We start from the raw sequence: 16,437 nt of genomic DNA on the forward strand, positions 1-16,437 counted from the left end.
CTTAACTTTACAACTTAATGTGAATTATCTAAAATTTTACATTTTGAACGATGCAACTTTGAGCAATTCTGAATAATTTCACATATGCTTGACATACCTATAGGGTTTATTTCTTCACTTTGCTAACTTCTTCAAAGTCGAGAAAAAAAGCTTTCAGAAACAAGATTTGAGATCTCGTGTGGTTTCCTCTACATGAGCAAGACCAACAAAAATGTCAAAAAATCACCGAAATTGCTTTTTTATGCTTGGCATATTCTTATTGACAAGAAGAAAAAAGTGAGAATAGTTTTGCTTTTAGAGGACAGAATCAGTACTAAAGATTGGCTTAAAAATATATTTTTGAAATTTTTTTGATTTTCAAAAAATATATTTGTGAAAATCAGCAGTTTATCATTGCAACTGCTGATTTCATGTTGTCATGAAAAATGCGATTGAGTGGTTTTCTGTGGCACTTGACTACAATACAGAAATGCTTTGTATTGTAGTTTGGCACCTAAGGAGGTTGATGCAGATATGTACTTTAAAAAACACTGAAATTTTTGCTGTGGGAGCATAAAAATGAAGTCTTCTGAAAGGAACAAAACAAACAACTCATCATTTATCATCCATGCTAGTGCTGTTAATTCAATTTCATTGTGAAAAGGACCACAAATGTCCAGAGGCTTTTACTCAAAATCAGGGTACACTCGTTTACTAAATATTTAGCATAGAAACTATATATTTAGTTTCTGAAGAAAGAGTGACTCATCTGTTCTGAGTTCTGACAATACTCAGAAAAATCAAAAAACATTACAGAAAACAATCACCAATTAGGACATTGTAGTTCATTTCTGAACCTGCGAGATCTATAATGATTTACCGTTCTAAATTGGAAATTGGATTTCTACAAAAATCCAATGTCTTTATTCCATTATAAATGTCATTTTATAGTCATAGTAGTCATTTTATTGTTGAGTTTGTAAAAATGAAAAAGATATGCCTTTTCAACTTGACAGTTTTGGCCCTTGATGCAAAAAAAATTTGGGCTCCACTGTCTTAAGGAAGCTGAGGTGATTAGAGGGGTCTTCTGCTCATCTGCATTATTAGCTCTTATGTATCTCATATTTGTCTGGGCGTTACTCCATACATAACCTTTTGATTTGGCTGTAGCAAAGTGCCTCTGGAATGAATTCATGGTTTATTATGGGATTCCAGAGCATATACACTCAGACCAGGTACAGATTTTGAGTCCAAGCTCATTAAAGAGCTCTGTGAAGTTGTTGGCATAAAGAAGAGTCTAACTACCTCATACTCGCTCCAGCAGTCGAACCAGGAATTTTTCTGCTTTGTTTTCATTATTAACTTACTCCTAATTAGCCCTTTTAATATCCATATAAGTAATATATGTTACATCAGCACTAGCCCTAACATGGCATGTCCTTACTATAAATCCTTCTCTATTTGTTGGCTTCAGGTAATATTTTATGTCTGAGATACCACATTTTGAGTTTTAATTTGCTGTATGCGATAATTTTAAAGAGGATCAGGAATAAATTAACTGATTTATTAAATTAACTTTTTGATGTAAAGCAGCTGAATAATTTTTTTTTGCAATGAGCAAGTATAGCTTTGATCTACCTTTTCTGTAGTACAGTGCAACGATATGAAGTTAAGCTATAATGATGTGAACATATTTGTTTAAATTCATGCTATAACCTGACAGAAATAGGATGAATTGCAGTTTTCCATTATGCAGTTTTATAGTTTAAACAGATCTTATTTTGCCCCGGTTTAGTTTTAGATTATATATTTGCCTTTCCAGTCCAGAAATGACATCACATAGACTTTCAGGCTTTAAGACTTTGGCAATTTCAGCACAATTGCCAAAATTAATTTCGCTGTTTTATTTACATACGGTTTACAACAGTGGTTCCCAAACCTGGTCCTCAAATACCCCTGTCCTCCATGTGTAGGTGTCTCCTTGCTTCCAAACACCTGACTTAAATGAATGGATGGATGATTTGGTGGCTGCAGAAGAGGCCGGGCAATCATTTGAATCAGATGTGCTGGAACAGTAATGCATCTAAAACATGAAGAGCAGGGTTACCTAAGGACCAGGTTTGCGAACCACTGGTTGAGAAAATCAATGCACTATTTGTATTTTTATACTGGTACCACTTCTACTGTATTCCAGAATATGAAACTAAACATTTTCACATACCACCATTATTTTAATTTCCTCTTGACTAGCCTTATGTACGTATGAACTGTGCTTGTAGTAAGAAGTATGAACTTTGTAAAGAAAGCATTCTTTGTATTCTAAAAACATTGAGCTGTTGCTTTTTTTTTTTTTTTTTACCTCAATAGAATGTAATGGCTGCAAGGAAGAGCTGCAGTACAAGTGTTGCGATTCAGATGAGGTGAATGTGAGCGAAAAACCACACAGAAGTGTTTAGAGGTTTCTGTTATTCCAGCTGCTTTGTTCGTTTCAAACCAAAACACTCTGTCTCAGGCTCTTGTTATATCCTGTAAGATAAGAAATCAGGACTTGAATGTGTGACAGGATTGTTTTGTCATATTTTTAATAATTTCTGAAACATCCATTAATATTTTTATCTCTTTTGACGGTGTCATCGATAAACATACAGATGTGAGCATTCCTAAACATACAGGTTCATTAAAAGAGGCAAGTTAAAACAAAATTCAAACTGTTCTAAAGTAAACAAGTAATTTTATATTGTTTTTACAGTATTTACAATAATTTCATTAAAAGCTTAGCATGTAGAATATATTGCTGCAGGACACCTACGCAGGCTTTCAGTTACATTTGCTGATTGAATGTGGAAGGTAAGGGGTTCTGTGCGATTTTATCAGACTGTCTGTTGTACATCTCAGGCTGTCTCGATAACCACATACGAAAACACCTGTTAATGGTAAGCAAATGATGAAAAACAAGCAGACGTCAAAAATATTCTTTGAATTGTCTTTGCACGTGTTCACACTCCTCTACAAATAAGCTTTGCTCAGATCACTTCAGTGCACTTTATTAAAGTCCGCCATTTCAATCAGTGTGTGGCTGTTTTCCTCCGTGTTCATGGACTTCTTCGTGGAGATCTCTTTTTTTGGTTTTGTTAAGGTCATCGATGTCTCAGTTTCTTTCCCCTCAGCAGGGGCGGTAGAATCAGACTTTCTGGGAATCCTTGACATTGAACGAGATGACGTAACAAATGTTATGTGGTCCTCTGCAAGGGCATTTTCTAGAACCAACCAAATGGACTGTTTGAGCTTCTTCTGGAACTCGTCACACATGAAAACATAGAGGATGGGATTCAAGCAGCTGTTCATGAAGGCAAGACTTACAGTTAGAGGACCTATGACCTGAACAATGTTCTGTACATCTGAGTAATCATAGAATTTTAATTGTATGAAACTCAAAACATGAAAAGGCAACCAGCAGGTAAAGAATGCAAAAATGACTGAGAAAATGATCCTGTGACATCTTTGTTTCCTCATTCTCTGCAGACGCCTGGCACGAATCCCTATGGCCACATATGAGAAAAATATTGCCAGGAACGGGATGAGAAAGCCCATAACAAAGCGGAATATACACAATGTCCAATGTTTGTTCTTTGTCATAGTTGAAGGGTACTTGCAGTATGTCTGTTTCTGGCTGACTTCCACGGTACGAAAATATGCATAGGGTGTGCTACAGATGCCTGCAGCCAACCAGATTATAGCACTTATCACTTGAGCTTTGCCAACGGTGCGCTTGTTTTGTGCCCACACCACCACCCAGATGGACAAACAACGATCCAGACTTATAGATGTTAGAAAAAAGACGCTGGCAAACATGTTGACTAAGCTCACAAAGTTGTTGAGTTTGCACATGAACTGTCCAAAAGGCCAGTGGTACTGCTGAGAGAGAGAGACTGCTGTAAACACCAGGAACGCTGTGAAGAGGAAGTCTGCCAGAGCCAAGTTGAGAAACCACACAGAGTTGACTGTTTTCTTCATCTTGAAGCCGGTCACATAGATGACCAGACCATTTCCTACTGTCCCAACCACTATAATCACACAGTAGACGACCAGTGAGAATGTCTGTATGTGCTTCGCTGCCATTTCCAATCCAGTTGGATGACTTACAGATGAATTTCCATTACCTAACAAAAATATAAATATTGTATTAAACATTCACTAAGACATGTTTTAAGGTAAATAAGCTTGCATCTCCAGATGCATATTTTTTTATGCAGATTTCACATGAGGTACAGAATACAATTCTAATACCAATTAAAATGATCAATTTTGCATGTTCAAAGCAACTCACCATTTGCCATTTTGCTTTTGGTTGTAAGAGTCTCCCCTCACTTTGCCTATCTCTATCTAGCCTTACCTATATTTGTTCTCTATGTGATTACTCCTCCTTCTCACCTCATAAACCTGCCAATGAGAGTGTCAATGGGTGTGGATAAACTCACAGTTGCACTTTCGGGTGCAAATCAACATTTAGCTGCAGATATCGACAGCTCAGATGGGAGAATTAAACAACACATTAAGAAGTACCATTTTTGCCATAAGCAAACACATGGAGGGAAGAAAGTGCAATAGTCAAAAGTAACTTTTTGTCCTGTGTGCAGAATTTATCTTAAGCAGTGTTGCTAGATGGAGTTGAATACAGGGGAGTAACTTCTAGGAACCTGCTAGTAGGTGCAAAGGACTTGAGACTGGGGCAGAGTTTTACCTTTGATGAATATAGTTATCTTTATTTTGCTACTCTGCTGTAAGGTTTTATGTTTGTGTACGGCATTGTGTTTTTAATCCACTGCAAACCACTTTGAATTGCCTCATTGCTTAAATGCACTAAACTAATACAATTGAGTTGATCTGATCAAAACAAAATCTAGTTTTGTAGAGAAGAATGGACCAAAATTTAAGATGTGCAAACCTGGTAGAGACAAAAAAAAAACAAAGCATTACAAATTATATACTTAGCAGTGTCTGTAGGTAGCAATTTAATATTTATGTATGAATGTTTCACAATCTCATATGGTTTTTAAGGCTTTGCTTGTGCTCAGTATACTCGCGCTGTGCTTCAGTGTTCAAAAAACACTCCCTGGAAGAGTTTATATAGGAACACAAATAATATGTTTACGTAGGGATTTTATTAGTGAATAAAATCACTGGAGTGAATAAAAAACTGGGACTTAATTTTAAAATCGGATTTGCAACAGGTGATAAAAGACCCAAAATTGATTGAATCAATATTCAATCAAAATTGAATATTGATTCACCTGTATGATTTGTATTTGTAGCCATTTTCTTTTTTACACAATCTTTTTAATTCTCTAAATGGCTGATCAGGAGCAAGACTGCAAGTTCACATTCTTGCAACTATAACATTTGCTGTGATGCTTCTATTGGAGAGATGTTTTTCATTCTGTATGTGCAATGTGTCTGCACCAGGTAATCAGCTATGGAAATGAGATGAAAATATAAACTGTGGAAACTTATATATATATATATATACATATATATATATACACAGTAAGTTTTTGACTATTTCTAAATTGTCTCTCCTGCATATCAGGTGGAAGAGGTGGCAAACTGTGTCATCTGAAGCAACTCACAATTGATATTACATTTTGCCCCCCCAGCTCCCTTCAACCATACTGTCATATACTGTAAGTACAGCTAGACTTCTTTGCATAGGTGGAAATCAAAATAGAATGCAAATGACAGCTGTGAGAGGTTTTAATGAATAGGATTATTTGACTATGGAAATATTTTTTTCTGAGTTTAGTACATCATGTCAAATACTTAAAACCTTATCATCTACTGTTCTGTATGCTCTGAAAAACCTGATGTTTTCCGATGCCACAAAGTTGTCAAATGTCTTCAGTGAAGTTTCTTTTGTATTATAAAGTTTTTAAGAAATTAAAATGATTTAGCTTAAATATACAGTCTGAGGTCATACTTTAGCTCTCTAGAACAAGTTCCCTTATTCTGACTGCTGAACAATAAATTTTTCTCCTAATTCTAGTATTGTGACTACTCCAATGTTCTGTTTTTGTTCTTTCTTTTATTCCTTTTCTCTCTCTCTCTCTCTCTCTCTCTCTCTCTCTCTCTCTCTCTCTCTCTCTCTCTCTCTCTCTCTCTATAAATATAAATAAATATATATATATACTGTATATCTGTTGCATATTTCAAATTTAAAGAACACTCCACTGTAGAAATTTGTTGCATATATTCATGAGGGCATCTTATAGGTTTATGTAAAAAAACAGACGAGTCTGAAAAAGTCATGACTTTTACATGAGTAGGAACTCTGGACTCTGTTGGGTTTCAGTTTGCAGTCTTTTTGTATCTCTTCACCTGGGTCTTAGCAGCATGCATTCTACCTCCTGAGGCCCAGTGATTAAATACAATATACAAGGTATTACTGTCCATCAGTATGTTAGGGCTTCCACTCCTTTTGAGATGCAGATTGTAAAACAATAAGTGTTAAAGCCACATTTTTCCCCGCATCATACTTCTGCAATTGTTTGCCTACAAATACTTACAGTAGAGTAGAGCTGCAGTGCAGAAAGCCACAAAAGCACCCTATCTCTCGAGGAACAACTTAACACAAATTTGATCGTGATTTAAGCCCTACAATTGTGTAGTTCATACATCTACTCTGAGTTTTCTGTGTTATCATTCACATGCCCTCACCGCATTATGTTCCACTGCTCCAACTCGAAAAAATAATCAAAAACATGAATCAGGAAACATTTCGCTGCAACACCTGAAAGTATTTTACATGCCACAATAGATGTCCATCTATCCATCCATTTTCTAACACCCTAATGGGGTCGAGAGGGGTGCTGGTGCCTATCTCCAGCTAACGTTCCGGGCGAGAGGCGGGGTACACCCTGGACAGGTCACCAGTCTGTCGCACATAATAGATGTCTATGCATCAAATTGATAAAGTTTGTATTTTTGCTTCAAACCTCACATATAGACAAATAAATGTGGTATACTGTAAATAAGCCCTGTTAGGCTGTGAGCGAAGCTAGTTTATATGCAGGAAATAGATAACAATCAAACTTGTGTGGTGTTTTTACAGGAACAAAGTATGTCTGCAAAACATTCAACAGTGAGTGTCACTTTGCTTATCTGCTTATCAACTAGTGACAACAGTTTGAATCACTAATGTTCATGTTAAATGTGAATATAAAACAGTAAATTGTAATCTTATTGGTATTTTTTGCGGTTGATATAACATATTGATTACAAGATTAGTTTTTGCGCTGGGTCACATAGATTATTATTGACAATTTAAAAAATGCATTATTGAATGCTTGGAGAGTGTCCTGCAGGGATTTGACACCTCAGTTGTTGAAATAATTACACAAATTGAAATAGACATAAATCCACTCCAATGTTTGTTTTCTCAAAAAAAAAACAACTTGATGGCAATTATGTGTGGGGCTGAGGGTGGTAAGAGAACTTCATGGTTTCAGTTTTGCAGAGCAAAACCTTCTTTAAATGATAAAGTAAAAAATGTGCCTGACAACCATCTCTCAAATTCCAAGTACATCAAAACAGGGGCAGTACCTTTGTTTCTTCTGTGTTACATTTTAAGCTATAATGCATAAGGCTATTTTTTGACAGTAACTAAAAACAGCAGACTAGCACAAACACTTAATACCAATTGTCAAACATGGTAGAGGAGAATTGATGATTTTGTTGTTTTTTTTTCTGGCACATGACTTTGGTACCTCACTATTTGGATCTTTTAACACCATTATAAATGCCACAACCTTGAACTTTTCTATTTTATGAGACTGAGAACACATTTCTAAATCTAACCTTTGTGGAAATGTCAGAAGAAATCTTTATTGTAATCTGCGAAAAAGTCTTTAGGGGGCACTGAAACATGATGGAAAATCACAGTCCACCTTGAGTAAACTTGAGTTATTTTGCAAAGAAGAATGAGCAAAAGTGCAGACTTTGTAAGTGTAAATCAATTGTACTTTAACAAAATCTGCCTCTACAAAGTATTGACATACATGAGTATGATTTTTATTTGTAAAAAATAACCCAGTAGTTGCAAAAATATGCACTATGGGGCTTTGGTTCATCAAAAAAATCCCAATGAAATATGTTGAACTTTGTGATTGTAACATGAAAAGATATGAAAAAAGCTTTATGGATGATGAATACTTTTTGCAAGTAGCAAAGCATTTTTTTTGCCTTGTTTCCTCTGAACAGAATGGCATCAATGTCGTATACAACAATAAAGAGCCTAATGCGCCAAGGCCCCATAGACTAGAAACTAAGAAATGATGTGTTAGGATGTTAATACAACCATTAAAGGTTGTGATGCTCACCTGTGAGAGACTTTATCAAAATGAAGATGAAGCATTTTAACAGGCATGACCTGAAGAATCAGTTCCCAGAACTTCTTGCTTATGGTCATGCAGAACAAGATGGATTAGTTACAGGTGTCAAGTACACACAACTGGGGTGGTAGAAGTGTGTCTCGTATCCAGTGAGTTGCTGGCTTGAACCCCCACTCTGTCTCAATCGTTGTGTCCTTGGTCAAAACACTTCATCCAACTTGCCTGGAAGTGGTGAAAGTATAACAGTTTCCTGCATAAAATGATGCAACAGTATGCAGTCCCGTAGAGGTAAATAAAACCAGTGTTGAGCAATTTCCAGAGTTATGCAAAACACTGCAAATTTTGCAAAAATGTCAAAGATATGATATGTTATGGTGGCTGGGGAAGGCAGGAGGAGCTACAGGGGACCAATATAGTTCACCATGCCTCAGTCTTGTGGTCCTGCTATTTGCTCTGCAACCTTCTCCATGAAGGAAAGAAGGAAAACATTGGAAGGCACAGGGTGAGTTGAGTCTTTCATGATGCAGGAGGTCCGTTTCTTGTATCTGGAGATCTTGATGTACTTGATGGTGAAGAGGCTGCAATCCACCATCCTCTGTGCAGCTTTCACAACTTTCTGCATTGCTGTTCTGTGCCTTCTCTGCTATAGAACAGCTGTGGTGCCATGTGGTGATGCAGAGATAGAGGACACTCTCAACTCCACATCTGTAGAATGATGTCAGGACTGAACTCTGGTGTCAAACGCATTCCAAAGAAGCAGAGACACTAGTGTGCTTTTCAAATCAGGCAGGAGATGTTTGTGCTTCAGTGATGTGTACACCCAGGTACCTGTAGCTTAGCGACCGCAGTGTAGCATCATCTCTTTTATCTTCTTCACCTTGATGAAGAGGTTGTTTTCTTTGCATCAACCCTCCATGTGCTCCACCTCCTGCCAGTTGTCAGACTAACTACAGATGAGTCATCTGCAAACTTCACAATCAGGCAACAGAGTTGTTTTGCTGAGCGGTTCCATATATGAGCAGAGTGAACAGACGGGGCTCAGCACACTGCCCTAGAGGGGGCCGGTGCTGAAAGTGACAGGGAAGGAAGAGATATTTTAAAAATCCAGAACACAGTTTCAAAGGGTGTAACTCAGTCCAAGTGCATTAAGTTTTGAATTAGAGTCTGTTGCATAGGTGTGTTGAATGTTGATGTGAAATCCACAAAGAGCAGACGAGCATAATAGTCCTTGTTTTCGAAATGGGCGAATGCTGTGTTAACCACCTCAGATAAGAGCATCTGCTGTGGGTCGGTTTTTCCTGCACACATACAGATGTGGGTCTGCAGTGAGGTCAATGCAGTCCACGATGAAAGCCATGACCACTTTCTTAAAGTACTTCATGACTACCAGGGAGAGATGCTCTATGGTGCGGCACTATATTAGGAATGTACTGTATGTCTGCAGACTAAGCAGGTGTTTCCAACGGACATTAAAATACATTTAAAATCAAAAGGGAAAGGAAAGAGCTCAGTTTAATCAAAATGTGCATATTCACAAATTAGACAAATACAAGTATTATGAATTCAATATTTTTGAGTCTGGGTATATAGTGATATTCTCTGTATAAAGAGAACCATCTCTACCGCTATACCGTGCGACATCCTAAAATATGAAACTTTTTAGGAAGTTTAGCATACAGATCAATGGAAAGAGTCTTCAATTTTTTACTTTAGAATAGTCTGAGCTAATGTGGTGCGCAGATTGTCAACTTAGACTATAAGCCATGACACATTACTAATATTTCTTTTGAAGACTTAACATTTAAGAAAATCACACACAATAAAGTCACCAACAGTTGAAAAAACATCAAAAACTAAATGAAGTTAAAAAAAAATCACATGCATGTTTCTCTGTACATACATTGCTATACATTCTAGATCTGTAGTAATATTCCAGCATATTTCTCCTAGACAGGAACAGAGGACTCTGATTTTCTATCAGCCCGTAGCAACTGTGGTGACAAGAAACGAGAGGATGCAGACGGCAAAAGGTCCTCCGCCAGAGCATTTTCTACAACAAAGCACACAGACTGATGAAGCTGATTTTGGAAGTCATCTCGGATGAAAACGTAGAGGATGGGGTTCAGGCAGCTGTTCATGAAAGCTAGACTCAGAGTCAAAGGACCTCCAATCTTAACAATCTTCGTAAGGTCCTGTTTATTGCTGGAAGCTAATTCTATAAAACTCATAACATGAAATGGCAGCCAGCAGATGAAGAATGCAACAATGATGAAAACAATTACACGATGAGATAAGTGTTTCCTCACATTTTGTAGACGCTTGGAACGTATTCCTATTGCCACATATGAGAGAAATATTACCAAGAATGGGATGAGGAAGCCCACAACAAAGCGGAAAGTGTACAGAGACTGTTTTTGTTGCATGGTAGCATTGTAATCGCACTGGGTGTCATTGTCCTGGTAGGTCACAATGCGAAAGCAGGCGGAAGGTGTGCTACAGATCCCTGCAGCAAACCAGATTACAGCACTGATGATTTGAGCCTTAAAGACGGTGCGCTCATTTTGTGCCCATGCCACCACCCATGTGGACAGGCATCTATCCAGATTTATGACCATCAGAAAAAAGACGCTGGCAAACATGTTGACTAAGCTCACAAAGTTGTTGAGTTTGCACATAGACTGTCCAAAAGGCCAGTGATGCTTCTGAGAGAGAGAGACTGCTGTAAACACCAGGAACGCTGTGAAAAGGAAGTCTGCCAGAGCCAAGTTGAGAAACCACACAGAGTTGACTGTTTTCTTCATCTTGAAGCCGGTCACATAGATGACCAGACCATTTCCCACTGTCCCAACCACTATAATCACACAGTAGACAGCCAGAGAGAATGTGTGAATGTGTTCGAGAGCCGATTCCAGTCCAGATGAACTATCTATGGTTGTGTTATCTGGTGAAGAGAAATGGAAACACTTATTAGAGAGTCTGCAGAATGCACAGATAACATTTGCATGCGCTGTGCAACAATGCCTTCCCTCACACGCCATGATGCATTCACAAAATCTTATCATGTTTCTCATTGCAGCTACATTCTTAGACAAAAAGCAAAAAGTTGTTGAATCAGCAGACATATCCACAGCAAAGTTCTCAGAATTAAAATGTGTTATTTGCTGCATACAGGTAAAATTTCATTCAGTTTTTAGATTTTTAGCTAGGGGTGAATTTGTGAGTTGGTTGGTTAAACCTTCATAAATATCTTTTTTTTGCATCTGTGAAGTTACAATGAAAGCCAACTGTACAAAGCCACAGTAAGCTGACTTGACCTAAAAACTTTAGCTCACTCAACAAAAAGCTATTACATTAAAATAGAAATATTGCTTAATTCTAGAAGAACTCAAAGTGTGTAAAAAATTAACCTATCAAACATATCAGTCAATTCAATCTATAATCTGTGTTCTTACATTAAACAATCATACACTTTTCTGTTTAAACTAAGAATGAGCTTTAAAACTATTGGTGTTATTTGTTAGAGCAACTCACCAGTCCCCATGATCCGGGCAGCTGCAAGGTCTTCATTCTGAGTTGATTTATATCTCATCTTAACTATATTTCTCCTCTCTCTGCACTCCTCCCTTTTTGCTGCTGCATCTGCCAATAAGACAGCGTGAACATACCGAAGGAGTGAACAAAACAAAAGTACCAGCTAAGACTATTCACCATGAACTTAAATCACATTAATTGTATGAAAATGTAAAAGCCAAAAGAGGCAGACATTTGTGGATTATACCATATGCAAATAATTTATTTGTATATTTCCCCAAACGTATGATTCTATCCATCTATCCAGCCCAGTTGTGAAGTCACCAACAGATAAATGAATCCTGTAATAAGGGAGTGCTCATTTATAGCATCGGGGAGGGACTGGAACACAAAACAATCCCGGATAATAGTCCCAATATCCACTTGAAGTTCACCTGGTTACTATGATAGAATACCTTCACACTTGTACACCAAGTCTAGAGATATTTCCTCATTAGCACATGTTCCACAATCAGCTAATAGTGCTCTTATAACAAAGTTGAAACACTCAAAACAAGAACTCAAGAATGCAGTGGATTATGAACCTAAATTAAAAAAGTTACTAAAAGTTAATGTTAGGCTGTTTGTTTTCATAATATAACATTTATGTGCTATTTTCTGTAAAACAATTAGCTGTAGTTTATTGAACAATGTAGGTGTCATATACTTTTGTTCTTACCAAAAAGCCACAAAATAGTCCTAAAACATCTTTTGTTCCCATCCTAACACTGGTCAGTTAAACAACCCACAGCCCTTTATCTCAGGTGTCAGTTTCAAAATGACCAATTACAGAAATATGAAAAACATTCAAGTGGCAGACAGTTTGGAAAAATATCCTCGTCCCAAACTTGTGATCAAACATGAAGCTATGGATTTTGCAATGGATTTTGTTTTCCATTTTTAGTAGGTACCATGTCTTTCAGTCTACTTACAAAATAGGAGTACAGTAACTAGATTCAATGTGATACGTTGAATGCAAAATACTTTTTAAAATATGTTTAGTTGTTCATAAATTGTTTTATGTCCCTTCCTAAATACATGAAATAACCATGACTCAAGTGAAGATTCTTCTTCACTCTGATTCAGGTTCAGTTTCTACCAGGTATTTTACTCTGCCAGTCATTCCCCCTTTGGTTGATGTGATAGTATTATTACTCACAATTAGGCCTCGAGCTCTGTGATTTTCTTCAGAAAAACCACAAGAAACTTTGATGAAAAAGGAAGCTTTGATAACATCTTGTTTGTAATGTATGTACTGTTTATTTAACCAGGTGTGTCTCATTGAGACATGGACGATTACAAACCAAAGCTGCAGTATGGATAATAAAGGAATAAAAACAACAAAGCAAATACAGCCATTAAAGTAAAACTAGGAGTAAAGTGCATCCTGATATTAGTCAAAGCACTTACAAAAAAAAAACATTCACAAACTGATTAAGAGTGGCTTTAAATACATTAAAAGGGACCATTTTCTTCGAGTTTACATCTTTGTGCAGTTGATTCCCATCTGAGAGAGCAGCAAACTGGAAGGATTTCTTGCCACGATCAATGCGAACTTTAATAAAATGAAGTCATCCGACTGCAGAAAACCACCGCCTGAAAATTTTCCAACAATAAGGTACAGGAGATATGGGGAAGAATAAACCCAAGATAGCTTTGTAAATAAAAATAATACCAGTGCTAGAATCTGTGGGTGAACAAGACAGTCCAGCCAACGCGTGTACAGAGAAGACAGTGGTGAGGCAGGGCTCTTCCACCAGTGAGAAACACAGTCCTCCATGCAGAATCCAGCTTATGCAACCAGTGTGAACATGCAGGCATATACTGTATATTATGTCACCATAGTATAAAATCTGAAATAAAAGTGGCAGCAACAAGACATTTCTTAGCCTCAAATGATAAACAAGATCCAATTCTTAAGTACAAGCCCAACTTCAGCTTCAGGTTTTTTACCTGCTGTTTAATGTGATGAACAAAGCCCAGGGAATAATCAATTATAAAACCTGAGACAACTTTGATCTTATAGCCTTGAAAAGTAATAATGGGCTGCATCATTTGTGATTTAAATATACTCTTATAATTGGAGAACATTACTTTAGATTTCTGAACAATTAAAACAAACTTTACATCACCCGCATTGGACTGAACCACATGAAAAGCTGCTTGTAGCTTCTCAAAAGCAACAAATTCTTAACCATAAAATATCCCCTTCTCAAAACCAGCAATGGATGGCAGACTTAGTGTTAGAACTTCTGCTTTAATTTTCTGTGCTTCTTTTTATGTCAATGAATCAATGGCACACAAATTGCCTATAATTCATAATCTATTTGATTAGTTACATTTATAATAGAAGCCATTCGCCAGACGCAAAGCATTTATCTGTCAGAAACTTAACAAATATTTCATATTTTGAGACTAATTATGTACAATATTGTAAATTAAGAGTTCCCATCAGTCTGCTTCACTACTTGGAAGAGAAATCGTGGTAAGCAGTGTTAACACATTTATTTCCTCTTCTTGCCATATAAACAAGATCTCAAGGCTGTTAGTTGTCGTGAACAGAACACTTCAGCTGGATGGTGAAGACTGATCTAGAGCATAAACACTGGTAGCAGGTATCAACCCAGGGGAAAACAGGACTCTGGGGTCAAGAGGCCAAGGCAGGGTCAGAAGCAAACAAACTTATGAGGGGTCAGATGAGAAACAAGAGACAGGGCACAGAAACAGGACAGACACTTGAAGGCAATCTCAGGCAGACAAATCCAGGGACGAGGCAGAAACAAGGTCGGGTCCAGAAAACAGAAGCCAGTGGAGTATCTGAGACAAAGAAAAAAACGTGGTCACAGGCCAGCAAAGGAGGAGGAAACGCTGGATATCTAGTCACACTAAGGCTTTCAAAAAAAAATCTGGCACTGTCTGCCTGCATGAAAGCTGAATATAACTGCTGGTGAACAGGTGGATGACCTGAGCCTGATTGCACTGCAGCACAGCAGCATGCAGACGACCTGATGAACTTGATTGCAGAGGTGAGAGCTGAGGAGGGAAACAGAGCAGGCAGACAGGCCAGAATCATAACAACACCTAACCCCCAAATTATTCATATCCTCGAGAAACTTAAACAGTATTGGAGCTTAATGGGGGTCTCTACTTACACCTGTCCTAATTTATTGACTAATATGAAATATCCATAAAAATATCAATGGATGTCCAGCATTTGCAGAATCCTTTTTTATTCACCCTGATCACTGTCAATACAGTGGCTTGTCATAGCAATGTTGTAGTGATATCTCACTGGTGCTGGACTTTCATAGACTTAAAGTGCTGATGATATGATATTGACCTTTTATGCAATATTTCTTCCCAACAGTATATTCAGTATTAATAAGCATGCCAGCACAACATAATTTTAATCAAAAAACTGCGGCCACTTTGGCAAATTTGAGGGGACTGCAGTGCCGCTTAGCGACCAAAGAAGAAGGCAGAAGTGATGCAGTCAAAGGAACGGATCGCCAGTTTTGGTGGCAAACATTAGCTAAAGTATTTTGAAGTTTTGTTGTTTTTAAGTAACAGCAATCTCTTCATGTTGTTGCCTCCCAGTATATGTACTGTAAAATATCTGAACTTTGATAAAGTGGGCTTGCCTTACTTACTTGTATTGCTGCCTTATTTTTGTAATTGTTGCATTCATTTCAGTTGCTTTAAGTTCAGTAATGTTCATTTGCACCAAGTTAACTTTTGTGTTATTCATTTTTATCAGTATTTTTTGAAGCCATTTCAAATTAAACCACCTGCTCAATGCTGGAAAACAGGCCTACAAATAGTCAGTGGTCATCTTGAAAACAAAATGCACTTCAACAAAATCTAGACAAATGGGGTACATTGTGTATGTCAGAATAGAATAGAAACATCCTTTGTCCCACGGTGAGAAAATTCAGGTAAGAGCACCCTAACCCTAAAGGTGAAAACTTAAGAATACAACTTTACAGTTATTGCAAACTTACAACCTAAGAAAAATAACTCTATGAAGTATCAAATAAGGTTTTTGAGATATTTGTGTCACAAAATGGCTAATGATTGTGTGAGACTCAAATTCAGGCACAGGGGAGGTAGAGATGAAGTAAAAATAAATATGCTTAATGGTACAAAACACATCCACATTGTACAACAACAAAGTCAGAGGGTCAAAAACTGAAGAACTGAATATCGTGAAATTAAATAAACCCAAAAGCCAAAACCAAATCAGGAACATAGAGGGAGGGTAGAATTACTTAGGGTACGACTGAACAGATGAACCCGTCATGACCAAACAACCCAAGAGGATAGGATACTAATGAGAAGTGGTGAGTAGAACAAGAAACAACTGAGACTAATGAGCTGAGAGGAAGCATCTGAGAGTATAATCAGAGAAAAGAGACAGAGGAAATGAACGGCAGAACAGGAACTGAACAGAGGACAGAAATTAATAAGCACTACACAAACAGAACACAATACAAGAAAGACTCAA

At 37.3% G+C, this 16,437-nt stretch overlaps 2 protein-coding genes across 2 annotated transcripts; both read right to left on the bottom strand.

Moving 5' to 3' along the window:
* Positions 1–2,544: 2,544 nt before the first annotated feature.
* Positions 2,545–6,030, bottom strand: LOC116715647 (C3a anaphylatoxin chemotactic receptor-like). The gene is made up of 2 exons (XM_032556197.1): positions 4,307–6,030; positions 2,545–4,139 (listed from the first exon to the last, which is right to left on the bottom strand). Exons 1-2 carry the CDS (start codon positions 4,314–4,316, stop codon positions 3,013–3,015), a joined length of 1,137 nt encoding a protein of 378 aa, XP_032412088.1. The 5' UTR covers positions 4,317–6,030; the 3' UTR covers positions 2,545–3,012.
* Positions 6,031–9,857: 3,827 nt separating this feature from the next.
* LOC116716846 (chemokine-like receptor 1) lies at positions 9,858–12,463 on the bottom strand. The gene is made up of 2 exons (XM_032557774.1): positions 11,895–12,463; positions 9,858–11,304 (listed from the first exon to the last, which is right to left on the bottom strand). Exons 1-2 carry the CDS (start codon positions 11,950–11,952, stop codon positions 10,310–10,312), a joined length of 1,053 nt encoding a protein of 350 aa, XP_032413665.1. The 5' UTR covers positions 11,953–12,463; the 3' UTR covers positions 9,858–10,309.
* Positions 12,464–16,437: the final 3,974 nt, after the last annotated feature.

Source organism: Xiphophorus hellerii, chromosome 3 (genome assembly GCF_003331165.1).
Source record: "Xiphophorus hellerii strain 12219 chromosome 3, Xiphophorus_hellerii-4.1, whole genome shotgun sequence".
In the NCBI taxonomy this organism is placed as follows: Eukaryota; Metazoa; Chordata; class Actinopteri; order Cyprinodontiformes; family Poeciliidae; genus Xiphophorus; species Xiphophorus hellerii.